At 27.9% G+C, this 17595-nt stretch overlaps 1 protein-coding gene across 1 annotated transcript; it reads right to left on the bottom strand.

The window, feature by feature from the left end:
• Positions 1 to 1188: 1188 nt before the first annotated feature.
• On the bottom strand, positions 1189 to 6288 carry LOC129983273 (uncharacterized). The gene is made up of 5 exons (XM_056093259.1): positions 6133 to 6288; positions 5332 to 5365; positions 4225 to 4356; positions 2742 to 2834; positions 1189 to 1528 (listed from the first exon to the last, which is right to left on the bottom strand). The coding sequence occupies exons 1-5, from the start codon at positions 6196 to 6198 to the stop codon at positions 1305 to 1307; spliced, it is 549 nt and encodes a 182-aa protein (XP_055949234.1). The 5' UTR covers positions 6199 to 6288; the 3' UTR covers positions 1189 to 1304.
• Positions 6289 to 17595: the final 11307 nt, after the last annotated feature.

The raw sequence follows: 17595 nt of genomic DNA, 5'->3' as shown, positions 1-17595 counted from the left end.
ACTTTTGGCGATTTCTTTTGCAATGAATCTTTCGCATATGGTTAATACATTAGTACTTGAAAATAAAATATATATTTTGGAGCTCATTTTTTGTCAGATTGAAATTGAAATTTGACATATGATAACAATTTCAGACTTAAAATCACATATCAAATTTCATACATTTAAGTAATTGCTTTTATTGTACCATCAAGTTTACACCCTTGTGAAAGTGCAGGCCAACAGATGGTCAACCCCTTGATGGATTTGGTTCCAAATTTTATAGATATTTACACTTTAGATGTTGAATTCTAATTTCTAGTTATCTTTATTTTATAGTTATTGCATTAACTTATATTCTTATGGGCAGATTTCCGTTATGAGAATTTCGCTCAAAATTTGATAGATATGTGGAAATTTGGTTGAAAGGCCTTATGCCAAATTTCATCCAATTCAAAGCGTTTTTCAGTTATCGTTTTCACAGACAGACATCATGCCAAAAACGTGTTTTTGGAACTCAGGGTGGCCAGAAAAGTAAAAATTCTTCAATATCTCGATTTCGAATACCTTGATAATTAAAATACTTTCGCTATACTTCGCCTACGAGAAAGAATAAATGTAAAACACATTTTTAAAAAATGATAGCATCTCTATTATCATATATCTAATTGTATCTCTATTTGTTTTATGCTTGTAAACATGGTTGCAAATATTGAAGACCGATACGATGACTTGTTACAGCATTATAATGTGGTGTAGTGTATGATACAAATATTCTGTTACACTTCTGTAATGCTAAATTTACATTAAGATCTGAATTTTATGTTTTGAACAAAAAAACTATTTGAAACTTTTATAAAGATTTAAAAAAAAAATTTCAAATTACATCAAATCGCTTCTTTTTTTGAGTATCATTTGTTATTTTTTATGGTATAAATATTTATTGGTTATATCTAGTTATCAATGATTTTATTTGTTTTTCAAATGGTGAAATCAATTCTATTTCACAATTTTTAACTGTTATTTTATCTTTTTATTGATAAATAATTACTTGTAATCTATTATTGCTTCAGGTATAATTCTTCTTTAGCAGTTTGTAGTGTCGTTATTTATTTAAAACTTTAATTCAAATGAAAAAATCTGTATAATTATAATTTTCTTCCTTTTTTTTTTCTTCATGATTTTGGATTAAAAAACAGAACTAAAAACTAAAAGTCATGAGATTTTTATATATTTTCGTACTTTTATTCCTACAAATATACAGTTTTAGTTCTACGATTTTCCCAACAGAGTTAATTGTTGCTTTTAGATTCTTTTTTATCATTTCACACCTTCTCAACGAGGAATTGCTCCTTCTTTTCATCATTTCCTCCAAATTGGAAACATCCGATCTTGAAGGTCATCAAATCTTTCATCATAATCCTCGGGCTAAGATCCAAACAAGAATGTAATTTGTTCAGCTTAACTTGGACCTTATGAAATTTGAAGCAGAGATCGGCAATGATGTTACCAGGAGGATAGGAAAAGCACATTCGTGGAGGGTTGTGGGCTGCAAGGGAATATTACAAAATAATTATTTGTTCAAATAAAAACCAAATTCAAATTACAATGCATTTAAAAGTTAAAAAGTATCAACTAGATATTGTTCGTTTCAGTATCCTGAGAAGAGCACTTTTCGACGATTCAGTCTCACTAAGGGGTGACATGCGGAAATTTCCAGAATTCACTCTATTGCTGAATGTAAACATCCCTTCCTTCATCTTTCTTCTCATCCCAATTTCGTCGAATTAAACCCATCCTAACGCATGCGCAAAAGCGTGGAGAGTTTTAGAACCCGCTGGCAAACAAATCATGCTATTTTACTATTTGGAAGTAGAGCGCAAAGTATATTATCATCCGCCCTCCCACTTCCCTTACTGAATCATTCGACGTCTCCTGACTTCAAAAATGGAAAATTTGAGGCAGATATTACTTTTGGAAAGTTTTGTTGAAAAAATATGTATAAAATGTTTTTGAATATTTGTTGAAATCGGTGGGAAATAGGTGAAAATAAAATTTGTATCACTAAAAATATTTTTGAGGCAATTTTTTTTTTCTACAAAATTGAATGATTTTTTATAAAATATTTTTGTGCGACAATAATTTCGAATGTTATTTGCCAAAAGGCGCGAAATTTTGCTTAATTTTTGATTAATCAAAATTTTGAAAAAATTCACCCAGATTAACATATTCCAATCCTCTAAAATATACTTCATCTAAATTTAGAAAATGTTGGTCAAGCGATCTGACTTATGCAGTACCAAAAAAACCAACACACATTCGTTTTTGTAATTAGTAGAGAACTGTAAGTAGTAGTCAAAAGAGAACATTCTCACTAATTTTTATTGACATTCTTGTAAGTAATAATTAATGATTAAGCATTATTGTTACTTCTATTGAAAGTATTTTTCTTTATTAAGATAAATAAATATATTTTGTAAAAGAATTATCTTCAAAACTAATATATACTATCTATTCAAAAATCTACTAATATCATCACTTAAAAAAAATTAATTTATAACACAATTTAATCCATTTGAGACTCTTACATATAAGTCATCTTAAGACTTTTACACTTTTGAGTTCATTAAAAAAATCCTCTTTTTATTCTTTTAAATAAATTCATTGACTAATTCAGAAATATTGTCTTGTTTCTTCGGATAAGATTTCTGATTGGCCAATTCAAAATGATGAATAGCTTTGTTTATACAAAATAAACTCACCTGAAACTGTTCTGCTGAAAATAACTTTGTCGTTGATGATGAATGTGACTGTTAAAGCTGTTTTGTCTCCATTGTAAGAGAGTCGGACACAAGCTGTAAAAATAAAGGAATTTCAAGTTTAAACGTAATCTGAAAGACACTAAAATACGAAACCAATTAATGTCTTGATACTCTGTAAGCAAGTAAATAGAACATAGACAAATTCTAATTAATCTGATTCAAGTAGAATTATTAATTAAAAAGTAGATCAGGCATTTTTTCATTGATTCTTACAATAATATTTGTATAATGGTGGTTACTAAAAACAATGCAGCTTCTCGTTCTGTCGCCAGTGATAGTGTTTCAATTTGAACTTCTTTAATCATTTTATTTTGGAACCAGAAGTGTTACCGATTTCACCGAAGAAACGTCGTGTAAGCGGGTCTGATGCCCGTTAAATCTGTCAGATCCAAACGTCCTCCCACTGATGTGGTACGAAAGTTAGGAGAAAGGGGTGCATGTCCAGATGTCACCCTCGTCATTCATTCATGGTTCAAATTGATGAGATCCGTCCCAAAATAGCCACAGTGTTGCTTTAAAATAAAACGTTATATAAATGAAATGAACTCAATCATTTTCTTGCTTATTAATTAAAGATAATTATGTTAATCACGTAATTATTTATTAAATTAATTAGGTAATTTCTTATTAATTAAAAGTAATTTTTCCCTTTGAAAAATCATAATTTTCTTTATCTGTTGCGATTTTCAGATGGTGAGAGCAATTTCTTTTTCTTTTTTTTTCTTTTAAATGATTTACTTGCTTGTGTTGATGTTTTCGTTTCCAAAACAACAAATCCTCAAGATTTTAAGGAGTAAAAATTCATGCGATTATACAAATGTTAATAAAAATTAAACCAGTAGTTGAAATAGTCAATCAATTACATATTATTGTAACGGCATTTGTATAACAGTGGTGGTTGAAAATGATGTTACCTATATTCGTCCTTAATAATAATACAATTATAACTAGCCAATAAAATATACAAATAAAATACTTATAAGTTCTCGAAAATATTCTGTTTTCTAGAACTTATAAGTACTTTACGATTTGTATTCCTCGTCTTGAATTCTGAATTATGATCTCATTATCATCTGATTATGATCTCATGGAATCCATAAATGGGAAATATAGATGAGTTTTCATCTCTTAAATGTAATGCCTTCATCTTTTTATTCTCTTTGTACTGATGCCTATATGTTTCCAAGCACATAGATGCAGAAGCTTTTGAATCAATAATAAGGATTTCTAGAGTTAATATACTACGACGTAAGATAAAAGTCAGCGTGAATCATTAAACTATTTATTCATATTTAAAAATGAATTCTAATTAAAGTTAACTGTTTAATTCTCGAAAGCAATCAAATGCGTTAATGAATGAATCATATCAAAATTTTATTGTTAACATTAATTTTTGAATGTTTTTTTTTAACTTCGTTCTTACCTTCTCTATCCAGGTTCAGTCTAGGTATATCCAAGTGACCGCAGCACATACATCTGGAAATGTTATCGCATTCGCAACTGAAAGGGAGCCTTGAATCATATTGAGGATCCTGTGACAGATCCAAAACTGAATCTGAAAAGGACCAAAAGAAAATTAAAATTTAATTATAAAATGAAATGCAGTAGAACGGAAACGGATTTAAATTAGATAAATTTGTTCTTAAAGAATACAAATGAATTTTTTTCATTGTCAACACGTAATTCTGATTCTAAATAGGAATTCTTTGAATATTTAACATAATATTTAGAATCATTCTATGTTAGCTTAATCATTCCAAAGCATTCAAGAATAGTTAAACAAATACTTAAATGTAAAGGATTTTTTTCTTTACATTTATTCTTCAAAAATGGTTATGAATTTATAGACACAAAGATTTTTTAATTCTACTAAATAATATAGAATTTTTCCTTCCAATATACTTCTTCAGTATACGAACTTGGTATGTTTTCAAGATGGTAAGTAATGTTATATCATGGAATTCCATGATATAACAATCGTACATTTTACAATTTTTAAAAATTTAACTAGATTTCTTTCATATTTCTAAATCTCATGATTGTGACGGTAAAATTTTATAAATTATTTTTAATTTTAATTATTTATCATTTATAATTTTATAAATGATTTTTAATATCCTGTGGAATTTATCACTTTGAGATCAAGGATGCCGTAATCAATTGTAAAAAGTAAAAACATAAATAAATTATTTATTTTTGAATTGTTATCTTTTATTATTTATTTTTCTCCTCTTCTACTGAGAAACAATGTAAAATGTTTTTATCGAAAATTCTTATCGCAAAATCATTGATTTTTGAAAATCATTTCTAAAGAATATTTTTGATGATTACAAACATTTTCTTCTTGAATTAATCAAATAAAAAAAATACTGCATTTTGATTATAAAGGGGCAAACAATTTAAATGTATAATTAGTTCTAATTTTCTAACCATTATTATTCAAATTTTTCATAAATAATGTATTGAAATACACAGAGAATGGGAAATTTAAAATAAATTTGAAATGAAATGTATATAAAATGTTGCATACCAATTTCTTTCAGGTCTATTGCTTCTGCAGAATCCTGAAAGAAAAAGAAGTAAAATTTCTTATTTTTAAAAAATTACTGTTATTTATAAAGAAATAAAGCATCAGTTTATAAAAAAAAATTATCAATAATCACCATATTTCTGATAAAATTTTATATGCAAAATAAATCAATTAATATTGAGCTAATTTACTTTAAAAAATTAAACAAATAAAAAATTATTATTTATAGATATTATTTTATATACATCAATCCTCAAATCTTTAATTCTCTCTATATATACAGATGTGTATTATGAAATTAATAAATATTTAATATGAAATTGAAATTTTTAAGATTCAGCATGAAATTAGATTACAAATCTGATTATATGAATTTGTTATTCTAATATGTTTGCTTTAAAATAAACTCCAAAAACCTAGTATTAAAATAGCAAATAGTATAGTATTTATATAGTAAAATAGTAAAAAATAATACGAAAAAAAAATGGTACTCGCAAAAACTAGATTTAAATTGAAATATATTATAAATTAGAGTTAAAAAAATTAATCGTTAAGTTTTAAATTTAATATCAGATCCACCTGAAGAAATAACAATTATGTTTTTTATATATTTAATTAACTGTGAGTATTTAATTTTAATAGATGGCATTGCTTTCTACTTTCAGTTAGTTTTAAAAGATTCGCATTTTTTTTTAAATTGAATATATTTTGAAAATATTGCTTTTTTAAATTCTGATTAAATATACAATCTAATCTGACTAAATAAATCTAATTTCTCATGTGGAAGAGAATATCACTCACCTTAATCGTTCCTGCAAAACCCTGGTGCAGAGTTATTGCTAGGATTGCAAACAGAAACAATTTCATGATTACTTTAAAGACCGAAAGCCTGAAACGTAAAAATTTATTATATTTCAATACGCGCTTTTTTATATGAAAGAGAAAAGTCTCTATCTCTCTTATCTAATCAGAACTTCATAGACGTTTTATTGTTTTTGCCTCATAGATAAGTATATAATTTAGGATTCCATTGAAAATGGAATTAGGTACAATGTGTGTAGCGATTGCGTAATTTTATAGGAATGGGAAAGTCAGAAACGAAGAGCATCGATTCACTGTTAATTATAATAATAAGCCTAAATTCTTTAAAATCAGCTCACGTTTGAATTTTTAATATTTACATATTCAAATTATGCAAAAACGAGTGTTTTATAAGACAAGCAAACTGTCAAACTCAGCTTGTTATCTAATCTAACTTTCGAATTTTGCTAAATAAGTTTCAGATATTTATAAATCAGTGATAAGATTTTGAAGGTTATAAATTTTAGATCTTACTGGTGTTAACGACTGAATTTTGTAACGGGGCGTTTCCAGATACTATATTGAACGAGAATAATACCTATCTATATTTTTCAAAATTATATCTATAGGATTATATAATTTTCAAAATTATATAATTTTTCTTTTCATTTTAAGATATTTATTTAAGAAAATGTTGGAGAAACAGTTTTCGATGTAGTTAAAAAATGAATAATTTATTAACCATCAATCAATAAAAAGGAAGTAATTTTTAATTGTATTTTCGCCTAAAGTTATTTTTCTTTAATCTCTCTAATTAAATATTCCATTTTCTGCATCAAATCGTTTTTATGTTGATGTATGGTGATATTCTAATCCCACTTGGTCTAGTATAACTATCTATCCGTGATTCAAGCATTCATGTTAAAGCAGAAATGGGGTACTTTTTATTTGTCAAAAAGACACAAAAGCTTTGATATGATTTGGGATAGAAGTTGTCTTCGCTTCAGTAACAAAGAGCAAATTGCTTCCTGATGAAATTTCATGTTAAGCTCACTCATATTTGTGCCCAATTTAAAAGAAAAGCAGAAAGCCTGAGAATAGAACACCATTATATTCACTTCTAATTTTAATATAAAAAATAATTTCCGGTGGTAAAAACATGCACAGAATATTTTCCACTTCCTAAAAATTACGGTACAAATATTAATTGCATCAAAATAACTTTTGTATGATTATAATTTAAAATATTTATTAATGGGTACTATTTGTTTTAGCATAATATTTAATTATCAAATATAATGAAATTTCGTCGAATACTTTTAACTTCTTAATATTCGAATTATTTTTAAATAATCTTTCACCGGATTCTTTTCTGTTAGTTGCAATAAACGAAAACGGAACTAATCACAACTGATTAAAAATTATTTTAAAGCATTATTGAATTTTCCCAACATATTTAATGCTTCCTAAATAAGATCGCTTCTTATGATGGCATTATTTTAATGAGAACGATACAAATTAGTGAGGGAATACAACATAAAATATTAAAACAATGGAAATAACAGACATTTCTTCACTTCAATTCAAGAAAGTAAATATTGACAAATGCGATAATATCTGAAGTGCCGAACAAAACTGAATAAAATTTTTTTATATCTGAAACTGATATTGCCTTTTAATCAAATATCTAATTCTGATACTAGGTAAAACAATAATACTTAAAAAAAGCAAGGCAAACATTATCACTAAGACACATTTTTCTCTTTTTCTGTATTTGGTATTTGAAAGAAAGAAGTGGTTTTTGACATAAATGTATTAGATTAAAGTAGACCTTTTTCAAAAATATCTACTCTAACTGATTATACAACGTTTTGTATTGTTAATTAAAACTTTTACCTACTTTGAGTTTTGAAGAATAACTCAATTTGAAAATGTAATCATTCCTCAAAAAATAAAAGATAAGTGGAACTTTGTAAATGATTTTGTGCATCGTTCCAATAACTTTCGAACTTTTGGGAGAAATAATATCTTTAATTTTTGAGCTGTGTTAAGATTTATCATAATAATGATATTTTAACATTTCATCGTAACAAAATTGTCCATATGAGGAGATCAAAAAATGCTTTATTAACACACACACACACACACACACACACACACACACACACACACACACACACACATATATGGAAACAGAAAATCTAAGTTAAAATATAACAATAAAAAAAATGAAAACTAAAATAGAATAAAGAAAAAAAGCTTGTATAATATGTAAATAAAAGTGGTTCTTCTAGTGAGCAATTCTGTTTTAGTTTCTGTTCCATATTTTATTTCCACTTCTACTATTGATTTGTAATATATATAATTACAATGTATCTTTTTTTTCATTTCTTAATCTCGTGAAATTCTCATTTCATTTTAATTTCGAAGTTCTTCGTGGTTTTCTGATGCTTTTCAGTCTACATGAGAGTAAAATAATTCTGTCTCAGTTCAATTCAGTAAAAATTCTCTTTTAAAATTATATAAGCTCTGAATATATTCCCATGCTATCTTTTTCTAGTTCGAATGTTTGTCACTAGTCATAAATATGAAGTAGAAATCTTAATTTTCATTAAAAATTAAATTGATTCTTGAATAATCATGAAAGGTAATAAAGAAAGTGTTTTAGAGAACTCTTCACAGGCTTCTTTTACTAGAAATTCGTTTTATACATATAACGAAATATCTAAGAGAGAGCATTTCGTAAGCAATGCATTCGAAACAAAGCATTCAAATTCAATTCAGTATAAAAAAACTTATGATTTTAAGATCCAGGTGGGATAAAATGTTTTTTATTTAATTTCTGCACAATGTTAGCAGCTACTTCAGTATTCAAACGTCATAAGTTTCTTTCATTGCAGGCTTCCTTCATTTTCATTTATTAAAAAACACTTTATTGGATTTCTGTACATATATCGAATGCGCAGTAATGATCCTGGATCTTTTGTATCACAGATATGCATCATAAAAATATACTGAATTGAATTAATTCAAATTTATTTAACTGAATCTTATTCAAGTTCTAATTAATATTTTTTGCATCTTATTTAATCTTTTTTCAACAATATTCGGGAAAAACAATCAACTACCTTTTTTCCAAAAAGAAAAAAGTTTTATATATCGGGTTCAATAAATATACATAAACTCACGTATAATCTAATAAAGTCTTAGTGAACTTGATCTGAAGTGAATTACACTTTCACAAAACAAAAATATTGATCGTTTTTCTGTCATTCCCAGGAGTAATCATTGTTTTATTTTTATTCAATATAAACTACGACTTGTTAAAACTAATATTTCAAAAATAAGTATACTTTAAAAACATACAGGAAACGAAAAACTCCCCAAACGGCTGTTTGTAGGATATAAAATAGTAGATTCTTTTTTGAACTAACTCTCTTTTCCGAAATCCACTATTTAATTTCCTGTTAACTAAATAATGAGGGACGCTCTCGTTTAAAAGCTTTGTGTGCGGTAATTAAATTAAAAGACTAGGTTTTTTCCTTTAGTTTGATTTATTTGGTACTTGCAGGAAATTTATATAAATGACATTTTAAGTAATTCTGATTTATTTGAGCTGACTTATCTAATTCTATTTATTTGATTTAATTTTTACTAACAGATTCCTTTTCATTTGTTTCCTTTCTAACGGTTTTCTTTCCATTTGTCATTTTTACACTTGAAAATAATTCTGCATGAATGGATTTTAATTTGTCTTATTTTACTGAAATGTAAAGGTATTATACCTAAAATTATTTAAATGATATTTTTACCTAATAGTCGACTTTTTAAAATTATTTATATTATTGATATTAAAGAAAATAATAATATTTATTTACATTTAAAACAGCAGAGACAGTGGGACGAAAGAGTTCGACAACCTACTTATTTCGGGGTACAGGTCAGATTATGTCAACTATAAATATGTTTCTGTTCTAAACAAATTTCACATCGAAATCAAGAGGTATATTTATCGTCATTTACTGAGCGAATCAGTTCCTATTAATTCTTCCCACAATTGTGCAATAACAGTTAAACAATATCTTTATTGAAAACAGGTGTTTTAAAAATCCAGCGTGTAAAGGTTTTAATTCTACTTCACCTACAATGACTATACTAAATGGCACTGCCCTCATGTTTATCTTTTCAAATTTTTAAAGATCATTGAATATTATTCTTAAATTTAAAATGGTTTCTTTAGATCATTTTAATCCCTTATTCGATTTTAATTTTTCATAACAAAATTTTAAATTTTTGCCGCCAATTTTTACTTTTTTTTTTTCAAATATATCTACTACATCTTTTTATATTTTCATTAATTTGTTCGGAGCAGCATGGTCAAATAAGAGCTATCCTGGCATGAATTTTAAACAAACCGCAACTATCCTATAAAATAAGAGGGTATATATAGATTTTAAACTCTTAATTTCAACCAAATTAATTTCCAAAGCTTTATCTTAATTTATCCCATAGTAATTTCATTCTTATATTTCTTGTTCCAATTCCACTTTCGGTTTAATTAATTCAACTAACGCTGTGTAAAAAGTACTGCGCCATCAATCTAAGTATCGAGTAAAAGTGATAATTCCGTTGCCCTTCTCAAAGGTCAACACGTGTATTGAATTGGCGCGTGGCCGGAAATCCCATGTTATGTAAGACTAGTGATCATTTGCTTCGTCCCTTTTTGCTTTTTCTTACTTTTGCTTTTGTGCCGCACTGTGGCGGACATGCCTTGTCCGCGTCTCTGCTTGTAGATAAACTGCCTTCCCGAGATGGATATTAAAGAGAATTAAAAAATCCAAAATGTCTCTTCACTGCTTCGACCCTGCATTCTGCTTCAACCAAAATAGCGTTACATACATATATATAATATTAATTAAAAACATTCACTTTGAAATGAAGAAAGGAACATTCTATTTATTAGATGACGCACACCTGGGCATTCTGATGGGCTAAAATTCAAATGAAATATAAAAATGCATTTTAACTATTTTAAATTAAGTAAAATCTTATTCTAAAATATAGAAAATTTACTTTGTATATAATATATATTTTAATTTCTTCATATCTGTAAATATTTCATTTTAGTTTCGAAAATCTAAGCGTTTCGGAGTTTTAAAATTTAAGAAAAACCTTTTTATATGCAGTTAACATTAGAAGGTGCCACATAAAGTTGTCCACGAGAAAAACATTTTTCGCTTAAGTCAATTCTAGCAGTGTGAAACGTTTGCCCTTGGGCTTTATTCATTGTCATGGCGAAATAGATAGTACGAAAATAATTAAAGTCGTAATTACAAAACTCCTTTTTTTAAAAAAAAAAATTTAATATGATTTCAATATACGAAAACCTTCCCCAATAAATGTCCTACAAAATGGCACAAATATCGCCAATATCAATTAAGTATTTCTCGAGTTTTTCTCTTTCAAACATACATGCGCTTTCAGGAGACTTCATTTTATACTGTGTACAGATATTTCTTGCATTATGATTGTTCTAAGTGTATTCTATAATAAAAATTGAGTTTTAGATTATATGTACATAATGAGAATTCCCTTGAGCTGACATAGCTTTTGGGGTGAAATGAATGACCTAACTATGCCAACATATAACATTGATGCATAATAGTTTCCATTCTGAAAAGCACATGTGACGGTTCTTGATACAGAGGTATGATTCGTTGAGTCCATAGAACAATACCTCCATTTAGGAACTCACAAGCGTGGCAAGAACCAAAAACCAAATCGGAAATTTCTCATCCCATATCTCAGTGGTTCCATGGTGGGATCTGAACTATATGTACAATCTGTCTCCATTATTCAGTTCACGAATAATTTGACTAGCTAAAAAATTCTTCGTTATAAAATAAAAAGACGTCACAAATACGCATTTTATTTTTAAAACATATGTATTGATACTATGCGGTATTGATGATTTTATATTTCTACAGTTAATTAAGACGTTATAAATTTTTTGTAAAATATGTGCAATATTTTTTTTCTATTTTGATTTTGTTTTCCTGTAGTACATTTTTATAACAGATTTTACAGCACATAATAAACATTTTTAATATATTGCTAAAATGAATAAGAGTAGATTTTGGAGGGAAAAGCTATTTTTAATGGAACATTGGCATTTTGCAGTCTCAGTCAGTGCATATTATGATGCCCTTTTATACTTGGCCAAATTAGTTTCAAAACTAACTTTATTATATTTTTTTAAAATTTAATCAACATGCTACTGAGTTATTTTAGATGAGTTTTCTTATGCAAATGGCTTTATAAAAACACACATAGGTTTTTATTTATTTATTTTTCAATTTATATGTCTAGATCTAATACTAGGAGGCTTTGCCACCTGCGATTTTTCGCTTGCTAACCCCAATATTGTCCAATGTTGTATGCGATGTTCGTCACTTCTAATCAACAAGTATTTAAATTCCACTGGTCATTCGTTCAATGATAGAAGCTTATTTTTCTATGAGGAGGACATGCATTTTTCAATTAGCCTACTTCTGATTCAAACTCAAAGCCCTATTATGAGAACATTATTTGGGTATATGTGCAATATCTAAATATTGAATCATTTTTTCATATTTTGTAGCCAACTAAGCAGCTTTACGATCAGCTTTTATTTTCAAATTGTCAGATTCTCGCTCGGTCTTTCTTCACATTTTTTCTTCAACAGATATCGCTGCATACACCTTTACTTACCCTCTATTTTTAAAAAAAACAAACAGTGCAGGGTTAACATGTGAATTGCTTAAGTATTCAGATAGTTGCTAGCGCGAATTCGCAAATTGTACAGACTAAGTCTATGACAAAGGACACCGACGTGCTCTGATTGATTTAAGCCTTGGCATCTTTTTGGCAATGTTTTGCACTCATAATAATGTAGTGTTCGCTTATTTGGCTCAAACCTTGTACCTTTCAATAGTGTTACAGAAGATACGAGTGAATATCAAAACAATATAATTTTTCTCAATATAATTGATTTTTCTAAATATTACTAGTAATAATACTAATACTAATTATTATTAATAATAATAAAGATTACTAATAATACTAGTAATACAAGTAACTAATGTTGTTTATGCACAGAAGTATAAAAATAATATGAAAGTAATTATTCGACATATGATGCAGCAATTAAATAATTCTTATTTTTCAATGATTTTCGTGCCTTTATTAGATAATTTATGCAGTCATTGAAACTTGTTGCTGAACGTTTGTTACTTTCCCATTAACTACATATAGGTAGATCATTACTTAATGACCAAAACGTATAAATATGTAAGCTTTAACGGAATATGTGATTTCGTAGCTAATTTTTTTAGTTATATCAAAATAATATTAAAATGAAATACAAAAATATTTTTAATAAATTGAAATTTTTATATTTCCTGAATTTAGGTTTCATAATTTGATATTTTCTTCTGTATATGTGTTCCATATTAATATTACATGTAAACCGTAAAAAAAAAGGGGGGGGGGGATAAATTCACATATTTATTTATTTTTATAAAAATATATTTCGGTCTGGCATCTTTTTGGCAAAACATTGCCAAAAAGATGCCAAGGCTTAAACCAATCAGAGCACGTCGGTATCCTTTGTCATAGACTTAGTCTGTACAATTTGAGAACTCGCGTTGCTAGCCGAGAAACGAAAAATTTCCGTCACTCGAAAAAAATACAACGGAATGCTATCCATTAATGTTGCCACAAACGGTATGTCTAAAAGTGGAATTAACAAATAATATTGCTTTAAATTCAATTGCTGTTAATTAAATCTTTAATTTTCCTTTGTCACCATTTCTCCGTGCAAAATAATTACTTACTATGACGTAATAATAATTTGCATTAAATATTTCGAATAATATTGGTAAAACAAACATCATCTATCATGGGTTAAATGACTCGCTACCCGTCAATCATCAAGCGAATAAAACGCAATTTTTATATAATATATATATATATATATATATATATATATATATATATATATATATATAAATCATGAGGAGCATGACAAAGAAATTAAATTCTTTAAAAAATAATAATTATTAGATAACAATTTTCTTACTTACAAATGGAAGTATTTAATTATCTTAAATTATAACTAAATTACTAAACACAAATAAATATAACATTAAAAAATATGATTCCTCAGATCTACCAAAAGGAATATAACTTAATCAAGAAAGGGATTTTTAATATTCCCATATATTACACATAAACAATTGCTTATATTTAAAAATGATTTTAACATTTCAATGTTTACATATTCTGTAATTTTCTAATTTTAAAATTCAAAAAATTTGTATTATTTTTTAAATTTGTATTCTCAAAAAATTAGAAACGTGGTCCTAAGTGAGGAATGAAATGAGTGTATATAGAATTCCTTATTGGTATTCGTGTAAAAATATCTGTCATTCCGCCATTTTAGATCAGATAGTTAGAAGTGTATTGAATCTGTGAAAAAAAAATTATCCAAAAGAATTTTTATATGAATAAAGAAAAGTAAAAATGGAATGTCACTGAAAATTAAGGCCAATATGGGAACATCCCGAACAAAGATTCGATTCAATGATTCTATTAAAAAAATGAGTAAAGCGTATAAGTTTATTATTTCTAAGATAAATAGAAAAAAAAAATTCAAAAGAAAAGATACGTTTAAAACAAAAGGTCTGATTTTTACTAAACAAAGGAAATTTAAAATTTATCGTTTCACCTTGCCTAGAGAGCATTAGGTCAGGTATGATAATCACGAATAAGACAATAATCTAATGTCATTGATATAAAGATATGAGTTATCTTCAAATATGTATTTTTTTCCCTTTTTTTGCTGCGCTTTTAATGATTCGCATATTTTTCATAACAAATCGATTCATTTAGTTTTTTTCTTTTTTTTCTTTTCTTTTTCTCCCTGTAAATTATTAATGTATTCATTTCTCAAAAAGCAATAGGGGATTTAGATATTTTTCACGCCTAAGCAGTGTAAATTTTGAATTCCCTCTTTTAATAAACGGACCAATTTTATTCTACATTTTTTAACTTAAAAATTTTAACGATTTTGCTTGAATTGCTTTAAATTGTTTATAAACATCATGAAAATGGACTTACTTTTATTTATTTTTTTATTATATCACAAAATTGCACACTATTCACTTAGTACAAATTATCATTGAAAAAGAAGTTCTGCATATAAAGATATAGAAATAACTAGATGAATGTAAGTTATATCACTGACTCTCGGACCCGCCCGAAGGTATACGGATAAATAATACTGAATAACCGGACCGCCGCGACAGCAGCACTGGTGGGAACTGTGGTTGACTCTTGAGCGCCATCACCGGCCATGGTACAATCCTAAAGAAATACGTTTCGTCATCGATGAGAGGAGCCAGGTCCCCACCTTTTCGTATACCCTCCAGGGTGGTGAGAACCAACCACCATACCTGAAGCTTCTCGTCCTCATTTCGAGATGCCCCAGGGTGGATACTAGATGAATGTAATGAGCGATGAACCTTCAACCTTCATACAGCTGTTGTGGCGCCATCTACCCATAGCAACCCAAAGTCGTCAGATTCAATTGACACAGCAGCCCAAAGTCGTCAGATTCAATTGACACAGCAACCCAAAGTCGTCAGATTCAATTGACACAGCAACCCAAAGTCGTCAGACTCATTAAACGCATCAACACAAAGCCGTCAGACCTACTTGACGCAACAGCAACCACTCACAGACACACACTCGCCATAACGCTTGGCGCTACTCAAATGGGTACAGGCGCATTAGAATCAACAGCTAATACATCACCACTCAATACCCATATCGTTTGTCTCATCTCCGACTCACTGGAGGGAGAGTACTGTGGTGAAAGCTTATTAGCCAGATAACAGTTACGGTACAAGGGTAATTGCTTTTGTCTTGTGGTCTTGTTACTCGGCTGTGAACCACAAGGTCCCAGGTTCTATCCTCGCTCATAACAATCCGCTACAATAGCATGGGGAAGCTCCGATACTTATTGGCTGAATTATCATTTAAACATTCACATTATTTTCTGTTGCAAAGAAAAAAGAAATTTATATCATAGACTGATTATTTAATGTTTGAAATGCAACAAATTTCACATGCGAATTTGAAATTAAAATCTTAGGCTGCTTATGGTATCTTTTTTAGCGAGTTCGCAAATTGTACATACTAAGTCTATGGCAAAGGATACCGACGTGCTCTGATGGTTTAAGCCTTGGCATCTTTTTGGCAATGTTTTGTCAAAAAGATGCCATACCGAAATATATTTTTTATGAAAATAAATAAAATTTGTGAATTTATCCCCCCTCCGTATTTTTTACGGTTTACAAGTAATATTAATCTGGAACACAAATACAGCAGAAAAGATCAAATCCTGAAACCTAAATTCAGGAAACATAAAAATTACAATTTATTAAAAATATTTTTTTGTGTGTGTTTCTTCTTAATATTATTTTGATATAACTCAAAAAAATTAGCTACGAAATCACATATTCCGTTAAAGCTTACATATTTATACGTTTTGGGCATTAAGTAATTATCTCCCCGTATGTAGTTGATGGGAAAGTAACAAACGTTCAGCAACAAGTTTCAATGACTTCATAAATTATCTATTAAAGGCACGAAAATCATAGAAAAACAAGAATTATTTAATTGCTGCATCATATGTTGAGTAATTACTTTCATTTAGTTTTTATACTTCTGTGCATAAACAACATTAGTTACTTGTATTATTAGTAATATCTATTATTTTTAATAATAATTAGTATTAGTAGTATTACTAGTAATATTTAGAGAAAACAATTATATTAATAAAAATTAGATCGTGTTGATATTCACTCGTATCTTCCATAAAACTAATGAAAGGTACAAGGATTAAGCCAAATAAGCGGAAACTACACTATTATGAGTGCAAAACATTGCCAAAATGATGCCAAGGCTTAAACCAATCAGAGCACGTCGGTATCCTTTGCCATAGACTTTGCGAACTCGCGCTTTTTTACAAACAACACACAACAAAGTAGAAATATTTTTTTATTGTAAAGTATGTATATTTTTTTAAAATAAATTGCAATCTCTAGAATTTTTTTTTTTTTTTTTTTTTTTTTTTTTTTGCAGCACTAACATTTTCGAATTTATTGCCATATTGACTTCAAATTAAACTTTTGTGGTCCTGTAAAAGACGAATATGAAAATAACGTGAATTAGCTGCATTTCAGCATTGACTTCAAGTAACTCCTTAATAATATTTTTATTAGGACCTCAATATTTACGGAATAGTAATTAAAAAATTTATTGAATACATATTTTTTACTGAAATTTATCAATAATTACATAACAGAAAATATCTAAAATCAAAAGTAGTAACTGTTTGATTAACTGTGTACGACAAAA

This window comes from Argiope bruennichi, chromosome 1, assembly GCF_947563725.1.
Source record: "Argiope bruennichi chromosome 1, qqArgBrue1.1, whole genome shotgun sequence".
Classification (NCBI taxonomy): domain Eukaryota; kingdom Metazoa; phylum Arthropoda; class Arachnida; order Araneae; family Araneidae; genus Argiope; species Argiope bruennichi.
This window is presented reverse-complemented; position numbering and strand designations above follow the sequence as displayed.

What these genes read in the sequence shown, in the direction of transcription:
- LOC129983273 (XM_056093259.1), bottom strand. Translation starts at nt 6,198, where the DNA reads ATGAAATTGTTTCTGTTTGCAATCCTAGCAATAACTCTGCACCAGGGT. An exon ending in AATAGACCTGAAAGAAATTG is followed by an intron (nt 4,357 to 5,331) that starts GTATGCAACATT and finishes GGTCCTTTTCAG; the next exon opens with ATTCAGTTTTGGATCTGTCA. An exon ending in ACTGAACCTGGATAGAGAAG is followed by an intron (nt 2,835 to 4,224) that starts GTAAGAACGAAG and finishes TTATTTTTACAG; the next exon opens with CTTGTGTCCGACTCTCTTAC.